The sequence below is a fragment of the Lissotriton helveticus genome, chromosome 3_1 (assembly GCF_964261635.1).
Source record: "Lissotriton helveticus chromosome 3_1, aLisHel1.1, whole genome shotgun sequence".
Taxonomy (NCBI): Eukaryota; Metazoa; Chordata; class Amphibia; order Caudata; family Salamandridae; genus Lissotriton; species Lissotriton helveticus.
This window is the reverse complement of record NC_136061.1, coordinates 1,655,021,970-1,655,043,015: the sequence shown is the minus strand read 5'-3', so window position 1 is coordinate 1,655,043,015 and position 21,046 is coordinate 1,655,021,970. Positions and strand designations below refer to the sequence as shown.

The 21,046-nt window shown below is 45.9% G+C and overlaps 1 protein-coding gene across 2 annotated transcripts in view; it reads left to right on the top strand.

Annotated features, from left to right (window-relative positions):
• Nucleotides 1-21,046, top strand: part of LOC144823695 (TGF-beta receptor type-2-like) — a 420,165-nt gene that overhangs the window by 36,079 nt on the left and 363,040 nt on the right. The window contains exon 1 of one of the 2 annotated variants that reach the window (XM_078682432.1): nt 17,307-17,456. The exons of the other annotated variant lie outside the window; for it this stretch is intronic. Coding sequence (XP_078538558.1) covers nt 17,411-17,456 — 46 coding nt within the window. The 5' untranslated portion in view covers nt 17,307-17,410. Of the gene's footprint in view, nt 1-17,306; nt 17,457-21,046 lie in introns of those variants that run through there. 2 annotated transcript variants of the gene reach the window in all.

Here is a 21,046-nt window from a genome sequence, read left to right as displayed (position 1 = left end):
AGATTAATCCGGCCGACTAGACTCAGCGGGATTTTATGCCATTTTTTGAAAGACAAAGCCATTAGATCCCCCAGTTTATCTGATATTTTTATTCCAAGGTACAAGGCGTTATTACAAATACCATGGACTGGGACCAGTGGTTTGTAGTTAACTATAATTTGCGTCTTTTCTAAATTCAATCTGTACCCTGAGACCTTCCCAAATTCTTCTGATTCTTTAATAATCTCAGGTAATGATTTAGCTACATCAGTTGTAAAGATGGCTATGTCATCCGGGTATGCGGTTATTTTTAGATTGTGTCTGCCAAAATGAGAAGGGATAATATTTGTCTGTATCAGAAGTGCATTTAAGAATGGTTCTAAAGAAAGGGCGAACAGCAGGGGTGAAAGAGGACACCCCTGCCGGGTTCCTCTTGCTATCCGAAAGTTAAGGGAGTCCCTACCAGCATAGCTTATATTGGCTGTAGGTTGGTCATATAAAGATCTGATCCAGCCAATGTAGTTATTTTGAAAGCCAAATGCCTTGAGTACAGCCCATAGATATCCCACCCCACTCGGTAAAATGCTTTCTCTGCATCAAGCATTATCATACCGAGTGGGGTGAGCTCGGTAGAAGCAACGTCAAAGGCTGTGATAGGCATATTGACATGAGTCGTTGTATCTCTCCCTGTAACAAACCCATGCTGTTGAGTATTAACCAGCTCTGGCATACAGGGAGCTAACCGAGTGGCCAGTATCTTGGCAAAGGACTTGGCATCAGAATTAATTAGAGAAATGGGCCTGTTTGACCCACAATCGTTAGCTGGTTTCTGGTTTTTTTTTTAAAAAAATACAATTTTAGCTATGTTCCAAGAAGCCGGGGCTTTCCCTGTTTCTCTAATAGAATTGATAACTAAGCTAAGAAGGGGAACTAGTTCCTCTATACAAATTTTATAAAATTCAATTGGGAGCAAGTCTTCCCCTGCCGCTTTGCCGGACGGAAGAGAAGCAATCACTGATCTTATTTCGGTAATAGAGATATCATCTTCTAAACGATTAAACCTCTCACCATCATTTTGATTAGCCAGATTTTTATCAATATATGATATAATTAGATCATTTGAAGGGGAGTTCTCAGGTGTATATAGCCTAGTGTAATAGTTAACAAATTGATCTAATATATCTTCTGGTTGAGTGTGACAAATTGCATTAGCGTCTTTAATAACTTTAATTATAGTTTTGGCCTTCTTATCTGCTACGTTATATGCTAGTAGTTTTCCTATTCTGTCACCACTTTCATACTGCGAAAGATGATATTGATGTAGCTTCTGGCTATGTCTCTCACTCATAGTCTTTAGTAGCCGACTTCAGATTAACCAAAGCCATCTTTATCTGGTCAACATTGGATGTTTCCTGCTGCAATGCCTGTACTCGCTGACTTTCCAGAGATAAAAGGCTGGATGTTAAAATGTTAATCTCTTTCGATCTTTCTGAGTTTTGCCGTAAAACGTATTGTTGTGCAAAACCCCTGACGCTAGCTTTGCAGGCACCCCAGACATGTGTTACTGCCGCAGAGTTTAAGTTGATCTCTATAAACTCGTAAATATGTAGTTTAAGTTGAGCAATAAAAATTGAATCTGAAAACAAATATCTTGGAAGAGTGAATTGTCTGATCTCTTGTTTTTTAGTCAGTATGTTAATTTCTATCAGTATAGGTTTGTGTACGATGTCACTCTAGGACATAGTTCTATTGTACAGTTATTCAAAATTCCATCAGCTGCCCAAACCATATCAATTCGAGAGCACAATTTATGAGGTGCTGAATAGTAAGTAAAACCGGCGACATGGGGATGTATAGCGCGCCAAGCATCTTTAAGATTATGTATACGACTAAGTTCTAATATCGCAGCTCTAACTTTGCACATCCGTAATAAAGCATGACATCGAGTAGTATCTAAATGATAATTCATAACGCAATTAAAGTCACCCATAACTAATAGTTCACCTTCCCAGTCTAGTAATTCGATAGTTAACCTATCATACATAGTAGGTTCATCAATATTAGGGCCATATACAACACAAAATACGTATTTGGAGTGTTCAAACTCGACCTGAATAATGGCCCATCTACCCTTTGAGTCAGACAACGTCCGAGTGACTTCTAGTTTCAAATATTTACATTTCATTATTGCAACCCCCGTATAGAAGCACCCAAAGTAGAGCATACAATAAGATCATATCCAATAGACCAAGTAATTTTTTATCTTTAAAACCAATATGCGTTTCTGTAAGCAGCGCAAGATGGGGTTTATACATGTTAAGCTCTTCCTGAACCAATCTGCATTTATTTTTACTATTAAGACCAGCTACATTCCAACTTAAACATCTTAAAGAATACATTTTCTAAGTGAAGCAATAACATGATGCAGTGTATCCCTCTGTTTTAATTCACCGTATAAAGTGATAGTTACATTTTGTCTTCGCTTCCAAGCTATATCTCGAGCAATGATTATTTTTACCCCTTTTTTAACGTCAGCCCAACCCAATCCCTCACCCACCCTCCCTAGTACACTCGGGGAGAACATCCCATTAGCCCTGCTGCCGTTAGAAGGGCAGCTCAAAGGAGCAGCAGCGCAGAGGCTATGACCGAAACCACTGCCAATGAAAGAAAAAGAGGAGAGAACATGGAAAAGGACCAGAAGGGGAATAAGTATAGAAAATCTCTAAGTACCGCTAATGAAAATTAGTGACCTAATAAAGATCTGCCATTTTCATAATTTAACTAATATTCAATACATATACATATGCAGTACACCTATTAAGATATTTTAGTTAGCGTAAAAAAGATAATTAAAAAAATTCCATCTGCCTATATCTAGTGAGGTCCTCTTTTGTGCTCACTACTCCGAGGTTATTCCCTCATTTCTATACTCTCCTAATCATGTACTAAACTTAGAGAGTGCGGACTCAGCTTCCCTCAGATCAGTGAAGAAATAAGATTGGCCCCCTTTGATAACTTTAAGGCGGGCAGGTTCCTGCAGATGAACCTCGCAGCCAATAGACTTGAAAGAGTCAATCATCTGGCGGAACTTCCATCTTTTATCCCTCGTACTTTTACTCACGTCAGATCTAACGAAGAACGTAACATTTTCAATTGTAACTGGGGTATTTGGTCTGGCTTTTAAAGAAACAGCCTGTCTCAATAAATAGTTCCCACAATAAATCAGAAGGGGGCGTGGAAACTTGCTGTTCTTATTTCTTTGTAAAATAGGCAGCCTATGAACTCTCTGTAACTGTGAATCCCAGTCCCAATCTGAGAGGTCGAGGAAGGCTTTTTGAAATAATTTGACGACATAGGCCCAGGGGTCTGAGCCTTCTGACCCCTCCGGAACACCAAAAAGTCGTAGATTTTGCCGTCTTTGGCGATTTTCCATATCCTCTAGTTTGATTTCAAGATTCGAGATTTGCGCCTCATGTTGGTTAGTGAGTGATTCAGTACGTGAGGCCCCTTCTTCTACTTCGACCACTCTTTGTTTTAAGTCCTCGATCTCTTGTGTGACCCCCCCCTAATTTACTGGAGACCTCCATCAGGGAATTCTGTAGCATGTTATTGTCCTCTCTCAACTGAAGATAGTGTTGCAAGGCCTCAAGCTTGTGATCAGTAAGTGCCTTTAGAATGAGATCGAAAGAGGAAGGAGCGTCTCCTACATTTTTCGGGAGTACCGATGAAGAAGGATCAGAAGAGCTTGAGAAGTCAGGAGCTGAAGAGGTAGCTTCAATAGGAGGGACTGGTGAATTGATTCTGCACAGTTCGAAACATCAGCTACAGGTTTAGTAGCCATTTCATTAGTTTGACCCCTACAAGCTAGTTCCAGCTCTGATGGAGCAAGGATCGAGGATGTCTCAGCGCTCACAACTAAGCAAATTCCCTCATATCGATTCATGTCTTCAGTTGGGCTAGCGCCAGATAAGCGCAGAGCCATTGTCTTAACTCCTCCTCTTGCCTGTATCCATTTGCGGAGGGGGCTCTCATCTCTAATCGTTTTTACGTGCAATTTAGCAGAGGAAACAACAGTATTGCCTTTCTTAAGTTTATTTTTTGCTTTGGTTTTCCCCTTCTTCCGGCCAAAAGGTTTAACAGTGCTCGTGGTTCCATTGCTTGTATCATCTTCATAGTCGTCAAGTTCTTCGTCAAGTTCCTCTTCCACAGTAGGATTTTCTTCTGCAGGTTCAGCAGCCTTATTGCTTATTGTGGCCTCTGCTCCGTCTACATTTAAAGTGCCAGATTCCAGTATATTCGCTATTTCAGAAAATTGTTCTCCATCTCGCACTGGGGACAGCAAAAGTATCTCGTTGCTTGCGCTGTTATTGTCATATAACATATCGCCATTATCAGACTCGCCGGTGTTAGATGTATCTCTTACCATTACCAAATCATCTTTTCCCCCTTTTTCCGAGGCCAGATCACCCCCAGTATCTATGTTCACTTCGGCCCCTGTAGCTTTATTTTTAGCCTTGAGCAGAGTATTTGGTAATGTGTTATTGAGCGCCTCAGCAGAGACGAGCCCTGCTCGCTTCCCGCCGCTCTACTCCGCGGCACCCACACTGTCTGCCAAGTCGACACAGTTTGTCACATTATTGCTGCAACTCTCGGCCTCAGAAACATTGTTACCGCTACTCGCGGTAAGTAGATTGCTGGGTTTAAAGCTAGAATTTGTGCCGGTAAAAAGCGGAGCGCGTATCAGTGCCTTACCCGCTTGCTGCATCGTCTCCCCGGCAGCCATCATGGGTATGTTCGTGGTAATTGGCGTCTGTATCGGCGTCTGTATCGGCGTTTCTGTGTTGGCCCCCTTCCCAGCACGGGTAGCTCTCCCCATAGCCTTTGGCCCCATCCTCATCTGAGGCGTGATTTTTGGCTGCAGCTGGCCGAGCAGGACAGAACGTACCGGCTGTGTTGCTTCCGTTTCAGCTCCGTCTCTGAGCGGAGTCGCGACCAGACTAAGACCCGCCCAGCGAATGGCCGGCCTGAAGGATGGCGATAAGCTCAGACTCAAAGCTCTCAGAGCAGGCAGGCGTCGCCTGCACCAGCCGTTCAAAAGACGAAGCATACGGCTGAAGTTTTAAATTTTGCGAGTAAGTACATAAAGCAATAGAAGATAAAGTGTGAGTATTCCAGATTAGACGTGTACGAGAGTTCTCTCCAGGCGTCAAAGATTCCTCATTGCAGGGGAACGAGAGCCTCCAAGAGCGCTGCTACTCCGAGGCGGCATCAACCCGCCATCTTGGTTCTCCTTTATTTACTTCCATTACTTTAGTCGTGGCCTCGTTTATTACCATGCCACTTGCCAGGGAATAATTTGATATTCTATTTATAAGGTGTTGTAACCTTGTCTTTGTTTGACTCAATAAAATAACGTCATCAGCGCATAATAAATTTGATATATGTCTTGCTGCTAAAATAGGAGGATAAGCATTGACATCCTCCAGGTTGTGTGTTAGGTCTGATAAAAACAAGTTAAATAGATATGGTGCAAGAACACACCCTTGTTTTAATCCCAAGGAGGTATCAATTTTTCTTGCTAGGTATGAACCATCATCTATTCGAACTCTAATGCAAGTGTTAGAGTATAGTGATGGAATTGCTTTTAAAACGCAGGCTGGTACTCCTTGTTTCTTCAACTTTCCCCAGAGAATTTGCTAATGCACGCAATCAAAGGTAGATTTAAAATCCACGAAACAAAGGTATAATAGTTGCTTCCTTGATTTGTATTTATCGATTAGTATTGAAAGTACTAGGATATTAGAAGCTGTTCCCAGCCTTTGCATAAACCTTGATAGATTTGGCGGGATGCCCATTTTGTGAGCTCTGTCAGGAGAACTACTGCGAAGAGTAGATCATATGCATCCTGTAATGTAATTAAACGATAATTGGCGGGATGTGCCCAGTCGTCACTTTTGTAAATAGGTGATATTATGGAGCCTTTCCACTGTATTTGAGTACCCTATCCAGAGGTGTAGATTCCATTGGCGAAGCAGGGGCAGTGGCACTGGGATCGACTGAAACCTGATGCTGCTGTATTTCACGGTTTAAAGAGTGGCTTGGTGCCCATTTTCGTCTGTGCACTACGGCCCAAGGCACACATGCTACACCTAGATAACATCCCTAAACCCATATCTAAAGGCAGGATGAAGCCCCTATAATAATTTGTCATCTCTCTACTCAGCTGAAGAACAACTACGCAAGGGCCATCAGCAACGTACATGCTCCTTCACCTTCACCATAGGTGCACACCAAAACACAGGAAGTGCACTAATCAGCTTGTGGTGTTCGGGGTTTGGTGAGACCCCAAGCAACAGGTTCTATGCCCACTTGAGACCCAGATTAGGTGGAAGCGAGCGTAACATAAATATCTGTGAGATAGGGGAGAATTGGGGGCCTTTCACCACATTCTGGAGGAGGGGGTGCAGCATTTTGCTTTACGCCACTCAGTGGAAGGGCAGAAGACCCGCCTGTGGCATACTCTGCTGAGACCACTAAGACATACACCACTCACACATTGGTTTGAATGACTAAGTCCAAGATCCCTCTGCGCCTGACCTGTGCACCGTGGATTTCACCTGGAGGACAAAAACCTACACTTTTTCCACACCACATGTCCTTACTGGGCCAGTGCATGCCACAGGCAGTCCTTCCACCATCGAGCCCTGCCCCCTTCCTAAATCCACAGCAGCAGTCAAGGTCTGCACCAGAGCAATAAGACAGCAATTAACTGGTGTTTGGGAGCCATGCTAAAGCATATATTACAACAAGCCAACCATATAACAGAGATAAACCATGGGCTGGGGAGGTACAGCCGGACCAGTGAAGAGGCTGTGGCTAACCTGCCCCAGGAGGCGGGAGAAAACAGGGGCAGGCAGCTACATGCCAGCAAAAATGGTAAAACAGCATTGGCCAGTGCAGTTTGAAACCACTAGTAAGGGAGGAGAAGGAGGGCCAGCACACAACCAATAGGCAGGAAGCGGTGGCCTCTCTCAGCATCATCGCCGGAAATTTTATTGTTGGAACTGCATTGGCTTCCAAGAACATCTCATAACAGGATTTCTACGGATCGATGTTGGACCACCCTAAGTCTCACTACCAGGACTGAAACTGCGTTGTAAGATGGTTGCAAGAAGAGCAACCTCACACAGCGTGTGGGGGACCAGCGATGGCGGCTAACAATGAAGTCTGAGGTTAGGGAGAACATGCTGCACCCTGCCCGCTACAGGGAGGAAGCAGCGAATGGTGGCATAGAGCATGAGACCATGGCGTACTAGGCACTCTAAAGAGACTGAGCCCCAAATGACTGGCCAGCGGGCCAGGTGCAAGAAAGAGTGAAGCCTGCCGGTGATGAATTGCAGTAGATTATTATTCAGGCGAGAGAAATTAAAGGACAGCAGGGACACGGCTGGTTCCTAGAACAGGCGCTGGGTCCCCCTTTAACTGGAAAAGGCAAACAAGTGCAAAAAAGAGGGAGAAGCAGCAAGTGCATTTAGCAGCCATGGGCCAGAGGTAGCAGAGACACAACTAGCAGAAGCAGCTCAATGTAGTGGGAACCGAGGACGAAGGGGCATGCTGCTGGAACAGCGGCCTCCCCAAGAAAAGGTCCAACCTCTTCTGGATCATTGTCCATCAATAGTAGCAGCTATGAAGAAGACCCTGAGGCTCACTTAGGCAGCTCCCAAATAGTGCCTGAAGCCTGCATGATGGCACCCAACAGGGAGGACACACTTAAGGACAGCGACCAGCGGAATGTGCAGGTTATGCCTCGAGAAGTGCAGCACGGGTGAGATAGGGGTCATGGGGCTAGGCACTCAACTTCTATCAAGGCAGCTGACTCCATCTCATTGGTCTTAACATGTTAGGGTGGCAGAACGGAGGCCACCATTGCCACCCCCATACATGGGGCAGTAGGGTTCTCTTGGCAAGGAATAGTGGCCGATCCCCCTCCATGCGTCACACAATATGCCTGGCTGGGCACGGGGTGCTGGCATGGTCAGGAGCCCAAGGGACCAATGGGAAAACACAGGGGCATCATGAGGAAGTGTGGGGGCGCACATACCAAGTAGCAAGATGCGCCCCAATAGAGGCTTAGGTGGCGAAATGTAGTAGAAAGGCAAAAGAAACCAACAAAAGTGGGGCAGCCCCAGGAGGCCAGATGAGGTTGATGGACAGTGCGGAAAGCAGTAATAACGAGCAGGGGACAACCAGTGACCACTGTGGGGAGCCCAATAAAGAGATGGGGTCCGAAGGAACAGAAACTGTCAGACGGGTGGTGCAGAACCCACAAGGGCCTTTGCTGGTGGGCGGTGCTTGGTGCAGCTAGCAGGAAGCCAGCCAGCAAATACATTAGGCCGTTACCTGGGGACCCTCCTATCTTTGTTATGAAAACAGAGTTGGCTTGCCTCGTTCCTCCATCTGTGAAAAAGAGGATGTGGTGCAAGGACTTTATTGTATCACACAAAAAGGGTCAAAAAGGAAATCTGTAAATACCAAGTGGAATTCCAGCTCCCCTACACTTTTCCAACTAATATTTAACTCACACTATGTGTAGGTCAGCAAGACTACATGTACAAACAAGCATTGGCATAGCCAATAGGTCTCGCCTTTGGGACCTTATAAGTATTTAGCTACGCATCACAATATCCTTGGTGCAACAACATCAACTGTTGCATGGCTAAACACTTATAAGGTCCCATAGGCGAGACCTATTGGCTATGCCAATGCTTGTTCTAGTCAGCCACCTTAATAAGACCCTGATCAATACTATCATAGGTGGCTGACGGAGAGAGTCTGCCAGACGCTCTCCCACTTTTTACAGTTATAGGAATTAAAGTAAAGCACCTGAAGATGTCTGTCGAGGATCACACAAATTGGTCAAGTGGAGGAGAAGGCAAGCATCAAATCGCCATGTTTTTCGGTTTCCTTGCCAACAATTCAGGCGGCTCTGCGCAAAATATAGATTTTCTACGTCACTTGCTCAGTCCAGTATCCGCAGGCTTGTTTTTCAAACACCCGCAGCACTTTCCTCTGACCCCCCTGCCACCCAAAAGAATCACCAGAAAGCCCCCACCCCCCTTCGAGGATTAGAGAAGAAAAAGAGAATATCTGTCTTGAAGTGAAAACAAGCAATGAAACTAGGAGGGAAGTGAGATCGCACCCACCTTTAATCTTGAGAAATCTGTGAACGAAAAGACCAAAGGTACAAATGAAACCGAAAGTACACCTGGAGAGTGTGAGGCATGTTTTCTCTCTTGGTTACAAGAAGGGTGGGGGAGTGACGAAAGTGACAAAAACAGAGGGGGAGAAGGAAGGGGGGAGTGCGAGCAAACCAGCATGAGTCACAGAAATCTGCATTGGAGAGGCGGATCGAGGCACGCACACTTGTGCGCGTAGTCGCAAGCTGGTGGCCAAGCCCGTGCTAGCAGCACTTTTAAAAGTCGCAGACAAAATGTCTCGCAGCGAGACCTAAAAAGGGGGGGATATAAGTGGTCATGGTCATTAAATGGACGTGAACCCTCACTCACCCAAGGGTGACATGCTTCATCATTGGGTTCCTCCAACACAAAGAGACCGCAAGGTACCCAATGTAGGCTACAACTTCCCAGCCGGGAAGGAGCGGGAGTGTTCTCAATACAAGCACGTTGATTACAGTAACCTCAAAAGGTGTCAGTGAGGGGCAAGAAAAACAAGAAAAAATTGTGCAGGAGTTAAAACTCCTTCAATAGGAATAGCCAATCTTTAATTTTTACTTCCTATTGGGGAGATTAAAAATGTCAACATGAGACAGGGTTATGGATGTCTACCCTGTGGGTCAACATGTTTCTGCCCTAGTTGATAATTCAATGTTCAGGGGCATTCATCAGGACCAATCTCTAGTCACTCTGCTCAATTATGTGTGTATCAACCAAATATAAACATTATTAACAAATACTAGACCAACCATACATTTCAAATGTACTTCAGTTCGGATGGTCTGAAGTCCTAATATTTCTGTTAGTATATTGACTCTACCTAAATCAGAGTCGCATCGTGTGTAGATCTGCGTGTCAGCAACTCACTTCCTTTCACGACTCTGGACTTTTCAAGTTACTATAATCAACGTGCTTGTATTAAGAACACTCCCGCTCCTTCCCGGCTGGGAAGTTGTAGCCCACATTGGGTACCTTGCGGTCCCTTTGTGTTGGAGGAACCCAATAATGAAGTATGTCACCCATGGGTGAGTGAGGATTCAGGTCCATTTAATGGCCATGCCCACTTACAACCCCCCTTTTTTGTGCGTGTAGTCTCGCAAGGACTTTATTGATTTTTTTAGTATTGGAAGTGTGACAGGTACGGTTAAACTTAACAGTGCAGGACAAGAAGGATGAGGACAAAAGGGAGAGACGCACACCTAGACTATAGAGACCCATTCATAACTGGCTCCAAGCATTCAGAACACTAGCATGCGTATTTGTAGAAAGGTTCTCCCAGATGATGGCAGCACTCTTTCTCTATAAAGAGGAGGTCAATGAAGTGCAGAGCAAGTACCATGGTGAGGCATGGCTGCGACACGATGAGGGCTTTAGGGACAAAATGCAAACATGGCCCATCATAGGCTGGAACGATCAGGATGTAACAGGCTTCACAAACCACATAGTGGCAGCACCCAAAAGGGTGAGCATGCAGGAGCTGAATTTTTGGGTGCATCAATATTAAGGAAAACAGGTGAGGCATCAGCAGAGCAACAGAAGTAGGCCCCCACCTGGGGGAACAGCATGCTGGGAGTAGTACAAAGATTAATGTAAGTGGGACCAATCCTGTAACTTAAGGCACATTTGCAGCAGTTGTGGGAGTTCCCACCCAGCAGTGGATTGTGAAAAGGCAAGGGAGCCAGTGATAAAATAGACACCCACTATGCCCCTATGGATTCAGTCAAAGGAGAGTCGGTGGGTGGGTCAGAGGAGGTGGCCCCCATCCGAGTTAAAGAACTAACACTAATGCTCAACAGATTTCACAAGCTTGAAGATGCACACCTGTTAGTAAAAGGCTTCAAAGAAGGCTTCATCATTCCATATAGGGATCCATAAAGAGTTCGCTTTAGGCAGAGCCTCAAGTCAGTGTCCGAAGATATAGAAATATCAAGGAATCAAATGGCGAGGGAGCTTCAGCTGGGCCGGGTGGAGGGCTCAATTATGCACCCACCGCTGGAGAAGTTTGTGGTTTCCCCATTGGGCATGGCCTCAAAAAAGGAGGCGGGTAAGTTCTGACTTATCCAGCACCTCTCATACCCCATGGAATTATCAGTCGATGACAGACTGGACCAGGAACAATGCTCAGTATCTTACACCATGCTGGATGACGTGATGGATATCCTGGGAACCGCAGGGAAGAGAACGATGATGGCCAAGACAAACATAGAATCCTCTTTCCGGCTCCACCTGGTGCAAACTAGCAGCTACTACCTACTGGGTTTCCAACTGGATGGCCTTTTATACTATGACAAATGTCTTGCCATGGGTTGCATAATTTCTTGCGCTTACTTTGAAACCTTCAGTACTTTCCTGGAGTGGGAGCTAGACGAGAGGCACCCAGCAGGATGGCCGCTGCACTACCAGGATGATTTGTTCTTCATTGGGGACCCCGGCCCCACGCACTGCAGTACACTACTGCGTCAGTTTAATGCGTGGGAAAATCAGCTAGGTGTTCCTCTGGCGCACGACAAAACGGAGGGCCCCACCGCCCGGCTAACATTCCTGGGTATAGAACCAGACTCAGAGGAGAGAGTTTGAGGGTGCCACTTCTAAAGGTGACTGATTTGAAACACACAACAGAAGATGTTCTTGCCAGAGAGAAAGATGCCCTCAGTGAGATTCAACAGCTGCTAGGCAAAGTGAACTTTGCTCGTAGGGTGATCTTGCAGGCGGAAAAATTGCCCGGCGCCTGGCATGGCTAACACAGGGGCTTAGAAAAACCAAAGGTGGTGATGGACGGAGCGTTGACAATACAAACACTCACCCCCAGTCAACTGATCTAGGTTTAATCCATCACCGTTCTTTAGCTCACTCCGCCACCCCAGTTCAGACATGGCCATATGCAAATCAGTCTGACCCTGTGCCTCATGGGAACAGTCCAGCCCGAACTGCCATGCCATGTCTTCCCTGGACCGGAATCAAGCTTCCCAGGACCGGTTTCTGGCATTACAGCCGTCTTCAGCCGGGCTTGCTTGACTCCAGTGGCAAAGTGAGCAAGGGACTCACGTCTGAGCATACCCTGCCAACTTAGGGCAAACAAAGAAAAACCAAAGGTGGTGATGGACGGAGCGTTGACAATACAAACACTCACCCCCAGTCAACTGATCTGGGTTTAATCCATCACCGTTCTTTAGCTCACTCCGCCACCCCAGTTCAGACATGGCCATATGCAAATCAGTCTGACCCTGTGCCTCATGGGAACAGTCCAGCCCGAACTGCCAAGCCATGTCTTCCCTGGACCGGAATCAAGCTTAACACAGGGGCTTAGCAAGAGACACCTTAGGGTCAAACTGACACGCTGAGTGAAAGAGGATTCGCAGCAATGAGCCACTTTTCTCTCTGGTTTCAAAGGGACCCTGGTGTCGTGGGAGCCCTGGGTGTCCGCCAGGCAGCTGGAACTGTTCACAGATGTGGCGGGGGAGAAGGCTTTGGGGCCTTCCTAGAAACAGCCTGGTGCACAGCATGGTGGCCCTCTTCCTGGCACGAAAGGCAGCTGACAAAGAACATCACACTACTTAATCTCTTTCTCATTGTGGTAGCTTTTTAAGTATGGGAGGACAAACTTGCAAATAGACAGATTACACTCTGGTCTGACAACCATGCTGTGGTGCAGCCACTTATTCTGGTGACAGCATGCTGCCCTAGAGTTTGGGCTTATTGTGTCACTGTGTCAGCTGCCAGCTGAGCTCAAACATAGTGATTAAGGCAAGGAAATTGTTGCATCCAACCCATGCTGATTGCCGACGGAGACTGACTGCGTTTGCTGCGGCTCAGAACTAAATAGACAATTTCCAAACAGTGAGTCCATCCTACTAATTCAAAGGGAGACCATTTATTACAGGTGAATTGTAGGAAGCTGGCTCTGCATATACTATACCAAAGTAAGGTATACTGTGCAAAGAGTCCAGGGAGTCCCCATAGGTATAGCAGAGGCTAAATTAGGTAAGTACTAACAGCTCTCTTTGTGGTAGTGTGGGCAAGCAGTTAGGCTTATCCAGAGGGTGTGTTAAGCATTTATTGTATTTACTCAATCGAGACTGAAGGCACACACTCAGAGACTGATTCCAGACCAAATGGGTAGGTAGAAAAAAGTATACTTATGCTTTATTTTTAGAACCAAGCAGGACTTGGTACAGGTAAGTAAAATAAACTTTCAAATACAGGGCTTCACAAGGAAACACAATTGTGGATGAATTTGCAATAGTTACAGGTTGGAATTGATTCAGAAAGCAGTTTACATTACAAATTAATTTCTTTTAGAATACTTTTCAGTTACTTTTAAATTACTTTGAGTACTAGGGGTATGCCTAGATACCACATATAAGGATCTCACAATACAAGGTAATTAAGACTTTTCTTGGCTTGAGTTAGAGTTATTGTTTTTCCCATACAAAACAACAGTCCAATACTTTGAACATTTTTAGGGCCAAAATCGTATTACATGGGTTCCTATGGGGGGGGAAATAGTTATCAGTTTCACAGGTAAGTAAACGTCTTATAAGTGAGAGTTTTGGGGGTTAGACCAGGGTTCCCCAAGGTCCAGGTAAGCACCCAAATTGCACACCAGAGGCACTAGGGCAGCTGTGAGCAGAGTGCAGGATGCCAATGTTAGCCAATGGGGCCAGGGGGCACCTCGGTTGGGGGCTGTTCACGGGTATGCCACTCGGTCTCGGAAGCCAAGCTCCTAGGGTTAAGGTCAGGGCAAAGGGGGTCCCAGGTCAGCACCAAGTCCACACCACCAGCGGCGCAGGGGCGGCCGGGTGCAGGGTGCTTAGGAGGGGTCGGGAGCCCAATGCAATCCTATAGAGGTTGTCGGTTTGGGATTTTGGCTGCAGGCTCGGTCCAGGAAGTCTTCTGAGGGGAACCAACAGCAGGGCAGGTAAGTTGGAGGGCTCGAGGAGGTCAGTGTACCTCAGGTCCTCTTCTCTAGTGTGCAGGGCAGCCGGATGCAGGGGTGCCTTTTGAGGTCAGATTTCACCTTACTGGGCCACTTGCTGTTGGGGGACTCCGTGCAGAGGCTACAGGCTACGTTGGGGAGTCCTGGATGGGTCAACCCACGGTGGACTCGGACTCTGGAGAACTGGGGGGCCTCGCTGGGACCGGTGGGCCACTTGGACTTGGGCCGTAGATGACAGATGAAGAGGTTGTTCCAGACGTCGAGTTTCTTCGTCTTCCGCAGACTCAGAGTCTGTCTTTGGAATTTCTTTGGAACAGAGCTGCAGTTTGCATGAGATCCAGTCTTTGTTGAAGGCAGTCAGTCCTCCCAGGAGTTTTGGAAGTCGCTGGCTGCAGGACAGGTCGACTTGTGACCTAGGATCTCCAGAAACTGCAGAAGGGCCGGTAGGGCTGGGCCAAGTCAGTTCTTTTCTGTAGTCTCCTCTGCTGTGGGAGGTGTGAACACCTCCACCGAGGAAAGGCTTTGTGGCAGGCTGGTGTTTACCAGTCAGGGAACCCACCAAAGGCTTGTTGTTTTTCAGGGAGCATCTCTAAGATGCAGTCTAAGTGCCTTGTATAATACATGCAACACTGTTATGTTATGTTTTCTTAGCTTGTAAAGCAGCAAGGGGGCGACCCGGCGCTAATGCATGAAAGACAGACACAACAGAGGGCCCGCCAGAAAACTAAAGGGCAGGGAAAAGATAGGTCTTAATGGCCTTTCTAAAAGCCAAGTAGTTGTCAAGGCCACAGATCTGCATAGGGAGCGAGTTCCAAAGGGTGGTGGCTCTATAGCGAAAGGAGCGGCCGCCAGACCAAGCTCTACAGGGTCGGGTAACCACCACCAAGTGCTGACCCTGTGAGCAAAGATGTTGCGAAGGGACATAAGGCAGCAAGAGATCAGCCAGAATGGGAGGCGAGGCCAATTTCAAAACCTTGAAGGCGATGCATAAGGCTTTGAATTCAATGCATCTGGCTATAGGTAGCCAGTGCAGACGGCGAATAGCATTAGACACATAGCAGAATTTGCGGAGACCTAGAAGTGTTCTGGTGGCTGCATTCTGTGCCCTTTGCAGCCTCAGGACCTCCGCCTTGTTGGACCCTAAATAAAGGGAGCAGGCATAGTCAAGTCCAGATAAGACCGTCGCCTGAATGATGACTTGACGTGTAGAAGCGTCGAAAAGGCCTAGCAGTGGTCTAAGCCCCCGAAGGAGTCCAAAACATGTCCCAGCCGTTTTTTTCGTTTGCACTTGATAGTTCAAAGAGGAATCAAGCCATACACTGAGGTTTTTTACTGCCTGTTTAGGGGAAGGGGGCTTGCCAAGGCTAGTTGGCCACCAGAGATCACTCCACCGACCATGGTCCCTACCCACTACTAATTCCTCAGATTTATTGGAGTTCAGTTGGAGGCAGTTACTGTTCATCCACTCGGCCACTGCTGCAAGGTCACCCTGAAACTTTAGGGCGTCCTGCTCGGTGTTATTAGAGAGTGCCACCACCAACTGAGTATCGTCAGCATAGGAGACCATGGTCAGACCTCTACTGCTGGCAACTGCCGCTAAAGGCTGAACATATATGTTGAACAATAGGGGGCTAAGGGAGGAGCCCTGGGACACCCATTGTTTAACTAGATGTTTGCCAGAGGTGAACGGGGGGGGGGGGCAATAACCGCAAATGACCTCTCAATGAGAAATGAGCCGAGCCAGTCCAAAGCTGAATCCAAAATTTCAGCCTCCGCAAGACGTCTCAGCATTATGTCATGCGACACCGTGTCGAATGCGGCGCTCAGATCTAACAAACTCAGCGCCTACGTTCGACCTTCATCAGCAGCTGACCAAAGATGTTCTGTAACTGCTAAAAGTGCTGACTCCGTACTATGGCCCTGCCTGAAACCATTCTGAGAAGAATCCAGAAGATTATTACACTGACATCAGGGTGGGTTTATTATGCTGAGAAGGTTGCTACCAAACTTCACCGAATTCAGTAAACCCATTATGGTGCTGTGGGCTTCGTAATGACAAACTCCCAGATCGTATACTCTTTATGGCTTTCCTGCACTTACAATGTCTAAGAATGGACTTAGACACTGTAGTGGTAGAGTGCACATGCATATGTACCCTCACCAGTGGTACCCAGCTAGAGGGGTGACTTACCTATATCATAGACAGTGGGTTGCAGGCATGGCTCACAGGTATGTGTGCCATGTTGACTCTTCACTTTTCTCTACACCAAAACATACTGGTTAGCAGTGGGAAAGTGCAGAGTCCCAATACCAGCAAAAACAAGATAAGAATATTGTACAAGGCAGGCAAACATTGGGGGGAAGACCGCCCTTAGGCTGTGAGGTCTGACCGCCCCACATTACTCAAGGAATGTGGTGAGAGTGCAAGGTAGACGGCGTAGGCGTGAAGCCACGAGTGGCCGTTCGCAGACCTGGGGTTGGTTAAGTCTTCAACAGGGTGAACAGGTCTGTGATTGGTGCACATCCTTGACCTTGAGAGATGCCCCCCCCCCACTCCTTCAATTTCTAAGAAGAAACACCCTTGTTCCACTCTGACAACTGAACATAGACTCCGGCCTAAGCCCTAATGCTGGGCAGAAACTTCTCGATAAGGGAAGCATCATGCATAAGGGTGTTTAAGGGCTGTGACTGCGCATGGGAATTGTCATGCGGACTGCATAATCATTTAAATAAACAGCCCAAATACTTGGAAAAGTTAGTAACGGGTTGTGGTAGGGTGTTCTTTTATTTCTGAGGGAAAACAGTTACAATCTTCTCGTCCACGGGTATCGTTATACACCCTTCAGGATGTGACGTGATAGCTTCTATGTACAAAAGTTTTGTTTGGGGAAGGGGTGCATCTTATGCAGAGTACGGCGTGTGCTTGCACTATTTGTATATGAGCAGCCTGGTGTTGTTGCATCTGTATCTTTGAAGCCCAGGTCCCCGTGGCTGCCCGGGATTTGGATACACCAAAGCCAGTCGTGCTGATGTGTTCCTCAGCCCCGGGCTGGGCGGGGTCTCCGGGACACACAGCTGGATGTGAAACAGCTGGGCCCGCCCCCGCCTCGCGCCCGGCCAAGAAGTGCAGAGCCCCCAGCCCGCGGCAGCTCAGAGCGCGCGCAGATCACAAGGCGGCAGCAGGGCAGCCGGGCTCCGGCAGGGGGTGAGCCAGGAGCGGACGGGTGCTGCAGGACAAAGGACGAGCAGTGGCTGCCTCGATATGGGGCACTGGAGGAGCGCACAGGTCATCCTCGCTCTGGCCCTAGGTGAGTGCGAGCAATGGAGAGAGATGCACGAGGCTTCTCTCTTTGTCATTTTGTTTCAGAAATGTACAATGTGTAGTAATATGATAACGATGCCGGAAGAAAGCGGCCACCTGAAGAGAGGTTCATGGGGCGCCAGGTAGCACGTGAAGAATCCCGGGTAATCCTGCATTCAGTAACTTGCCACACATTAACAACTGTAATATTATAGCATACCACATTCTACCGCATAATATATAAACAAGAGAGCATGAAATACAAGGGCACGATATGTGTATATATATCACACATCGTGATATTGCATATGTAATATATATATATATATATATATATATATATATATATATATATATATATATATATATATATGTATATATATATATGTGTGTATATATATATATATGTGTGTATATATATATATATATATATATATATATATATATATATATATATATATATATATATATATATATATATATATATATATATTATTACATACACCATACCACAGCATAACCTCGCAAAATCACCACAAAGGAGCAAAATGTAAACAATAACATGGGATATATCAGAGTTCAAGATATCATTCTAAAAGAGATCACACCAGTAAGAGCATATATACACACACACACACACATACATATACATATATATATATATATATATATACACACACACACATTAATATATACATACACACATGTGTGTGTGTGTATATATGTGTGTGTGTGTATATATGTATGTATATATATATATATATATATATATATATATATATATATATATATATATATATATATATATATATATATATATATATATATCATAGCATGACAATTACCATACTACAACATACGATCCAAGCAATCATATGACTTTACGGCACAACACAGAGCATACTACAACTGTTGTAGTATGCTCTTATGCCATGTAGTTGTGTTGTGCTATTGTGGTATGTTATGGACTGATGTGTTGTAGTACAACACATCAGTTCATAACATACCACAACAGCACAACACAACAACATGGCATAAGTAAGCATAACATAACTGGTTCAGGCTGCAGAACCTGGGACCCCCTTCTGCTGCTCCAGACCCCCCCCCCCCCCCCCACCCCCCCACCCCCCCACCTCCCCTCAGCTGGGCTGATAGCTAAGCCGCGAGCTCCAGTTTGTTTTCACTCCACTTCCTGGAGTTTATTTTTACTGCTGTCAGGACCGAGCGTCGCTGAAGTACTGTACAGGCTTGATTTTCTTTGATGGTGTCCAGATGTTGGGGGCAGATTACTCGTATTATCGACTCTGCTGGAGTCAAGGAGTCTGTTTTTAAAGAAAACGAAATGGCAACAGACAGCGCTGCGATTTCCTTGTCGCATCGTTCACGTGCAAATCAGCACCGCCTCTTGATGTCTTAAATGTGCTTGGAGGGGTGATTGGCTGTTTTGCACATTGGTCTCATATGGTATCTCGGGGCTGTACTGCAGAACCGGAAATACAGAAACACGACGGGACAATAAGTCCCATTGTGTATGGAGCACGGCCTAGCTAGCTCCATCGGTGAATGCACGCACGCACACTGAAACTTTCATTCTGTTATCTGAGAGAACGGCACACATTCGGAGTCTGCTTGCTGCCAGACAGTCAATGTGTTCTTTAAGGCAGCACATCCCTCCTTCGGATTTATAGAAAGAAGAATCAAGAGGCGCTGGCCTTGTGTTAGGGGAAAGCATTTGAGGAAAAGTCTCATTTTTGGGGTGCAGGTTTAACGTGAGGACGTTTGTGCTCTTTTAATTTGTGTCCTACTACGGGAAATGCGATCTATCTTGCTCGCTGAATGCAATTTGAGCATCAAAACACACTCGTTTCATAAATCCATTGTCTTGGCAGCACCACTAGGTTGGAGCTACTTATTGTTACCTTGAATGACGTATTTTTGCCTGTTTTCAATGGTATACAGCCATTGCTGCCGTGCTATTCCTCTTCCACATCAAACAACATTGGTTGGGCTCTTTATGCTGGATAATCAGGGGCGTGGCTTCTTTTGGTGCAGCGAGTTCAGTGGCACCAGGGCCCAGAGACCTGCAGAGCCCACTGAACCCAGATAATTGCAGTTTGTTATGTTCCGGAAAGCAGCCAGGAGCCCATTTTGTTTCCTTGCATGGGGTCCAATGACACACTGGCAAAGCTACTCTGGTTAATCATGGCTTTGTTATTCTTTTTTGTTGCATGGTCTACTACCAGAAAATCGAGTGCTAAATGTATTGTCAAGGTACATGGATGTGGATTTAGAATTGTGAATGCATACTTACCAATGTCTACTTACCTTCATGATGTTTTTGTTGTCCATATTGTTCTACGCTATATCGTCAATATAGTTAGATCCTGAAGGTGCTGAGATGTGGAGTTAAGAACAGCAAATGTATACTTTCCTATGTATTCTAATTTCAAATACCTTTTTTGTTCAATATTTTTGCTACAAAATATGTATTATTTATTCATGATTTATAACCAAGTGGCCAGTTCTAGACAGTGTGGTTTGGTCATTGTAGAACGTTGGCCTTGTATGTTGTTGGCCAATGGAAGAGGTTGGCCTTGTCTGTTGTCAGCAGCATTACCGGTGGCTGGCCACTTGTTTGCATCTGTGACCTGTCTAGTCACTTGCTGACAGTCACATTTAGGCTTCAAGGCTGGCATTTAAGGGCTTTTGTCTCCTTTGTAGCCCGTGAATTATGGATTCTTTGATTGACACTACAAATGTCAAGTGATATAATTGTAGTTGTTCCGTCATATTGGCAGTTCGGGCTGGACTGTTCCCATGAGGCACAGGGTCAAGACTGATTTGCATATGGCCATGTCTGAACTGGGGTGGCTTGGTGAGCAAAATAACGATGGATTAAACCCAGATCTGTGACTGGGGGTTAATGTTTTGCCATTGTGCAACATTCCGTCCATCATCTTGTTTGTTTTGCTGTTCACCCTAAGGGGGAAAGGGTATGCCCAGACGTGGGTCCCGTGCTCACTGCGCCACTGGAGTCAAGCTATCCTGGCTGAAGACGGCTGATAGCCAGAAACCGGTCCTAGGATGCTTGATTCCGGTCCAGGGAAGACATGGCTTGGCAGTTCAGGCTGGACTGTTCCCATGAGGCACAGGGTCAAGACTGATTTGCATATGGCCATGTATGAACTGGGGTGGCTTGGTGAGCAAAATAACGATTGAATTAAACCCAGATCTGTGACTGGGGGTGAATGTTTTGCCATTGTGCAACATTCCGTCCATCATCTTGTTTGTTTTGCCAGTCATATTGAACACAGTATATGAGAGCTAGTTCAGGTTGCTTTAAAATAGTCCCCAAACAGCGGGAGAAAAGTGAGACAATGCAAGTATGAAAGCAGAAAGTATATGGTTTTTGAAAAGGTGGTCATGAAGCACGTGCTGCTGGTGTTGAGCAATATGGATGTGACAACATTGCCGGCCTCTCCAACGATAAAGGTGATTCTGAAGTACAGTTAAAAAAAATGACTTTATCAATTTCTCATTTTTACATAAGCAAATTACACTAGGGTTACAGCAAATTATTCAGCACTGTTAGCCGAA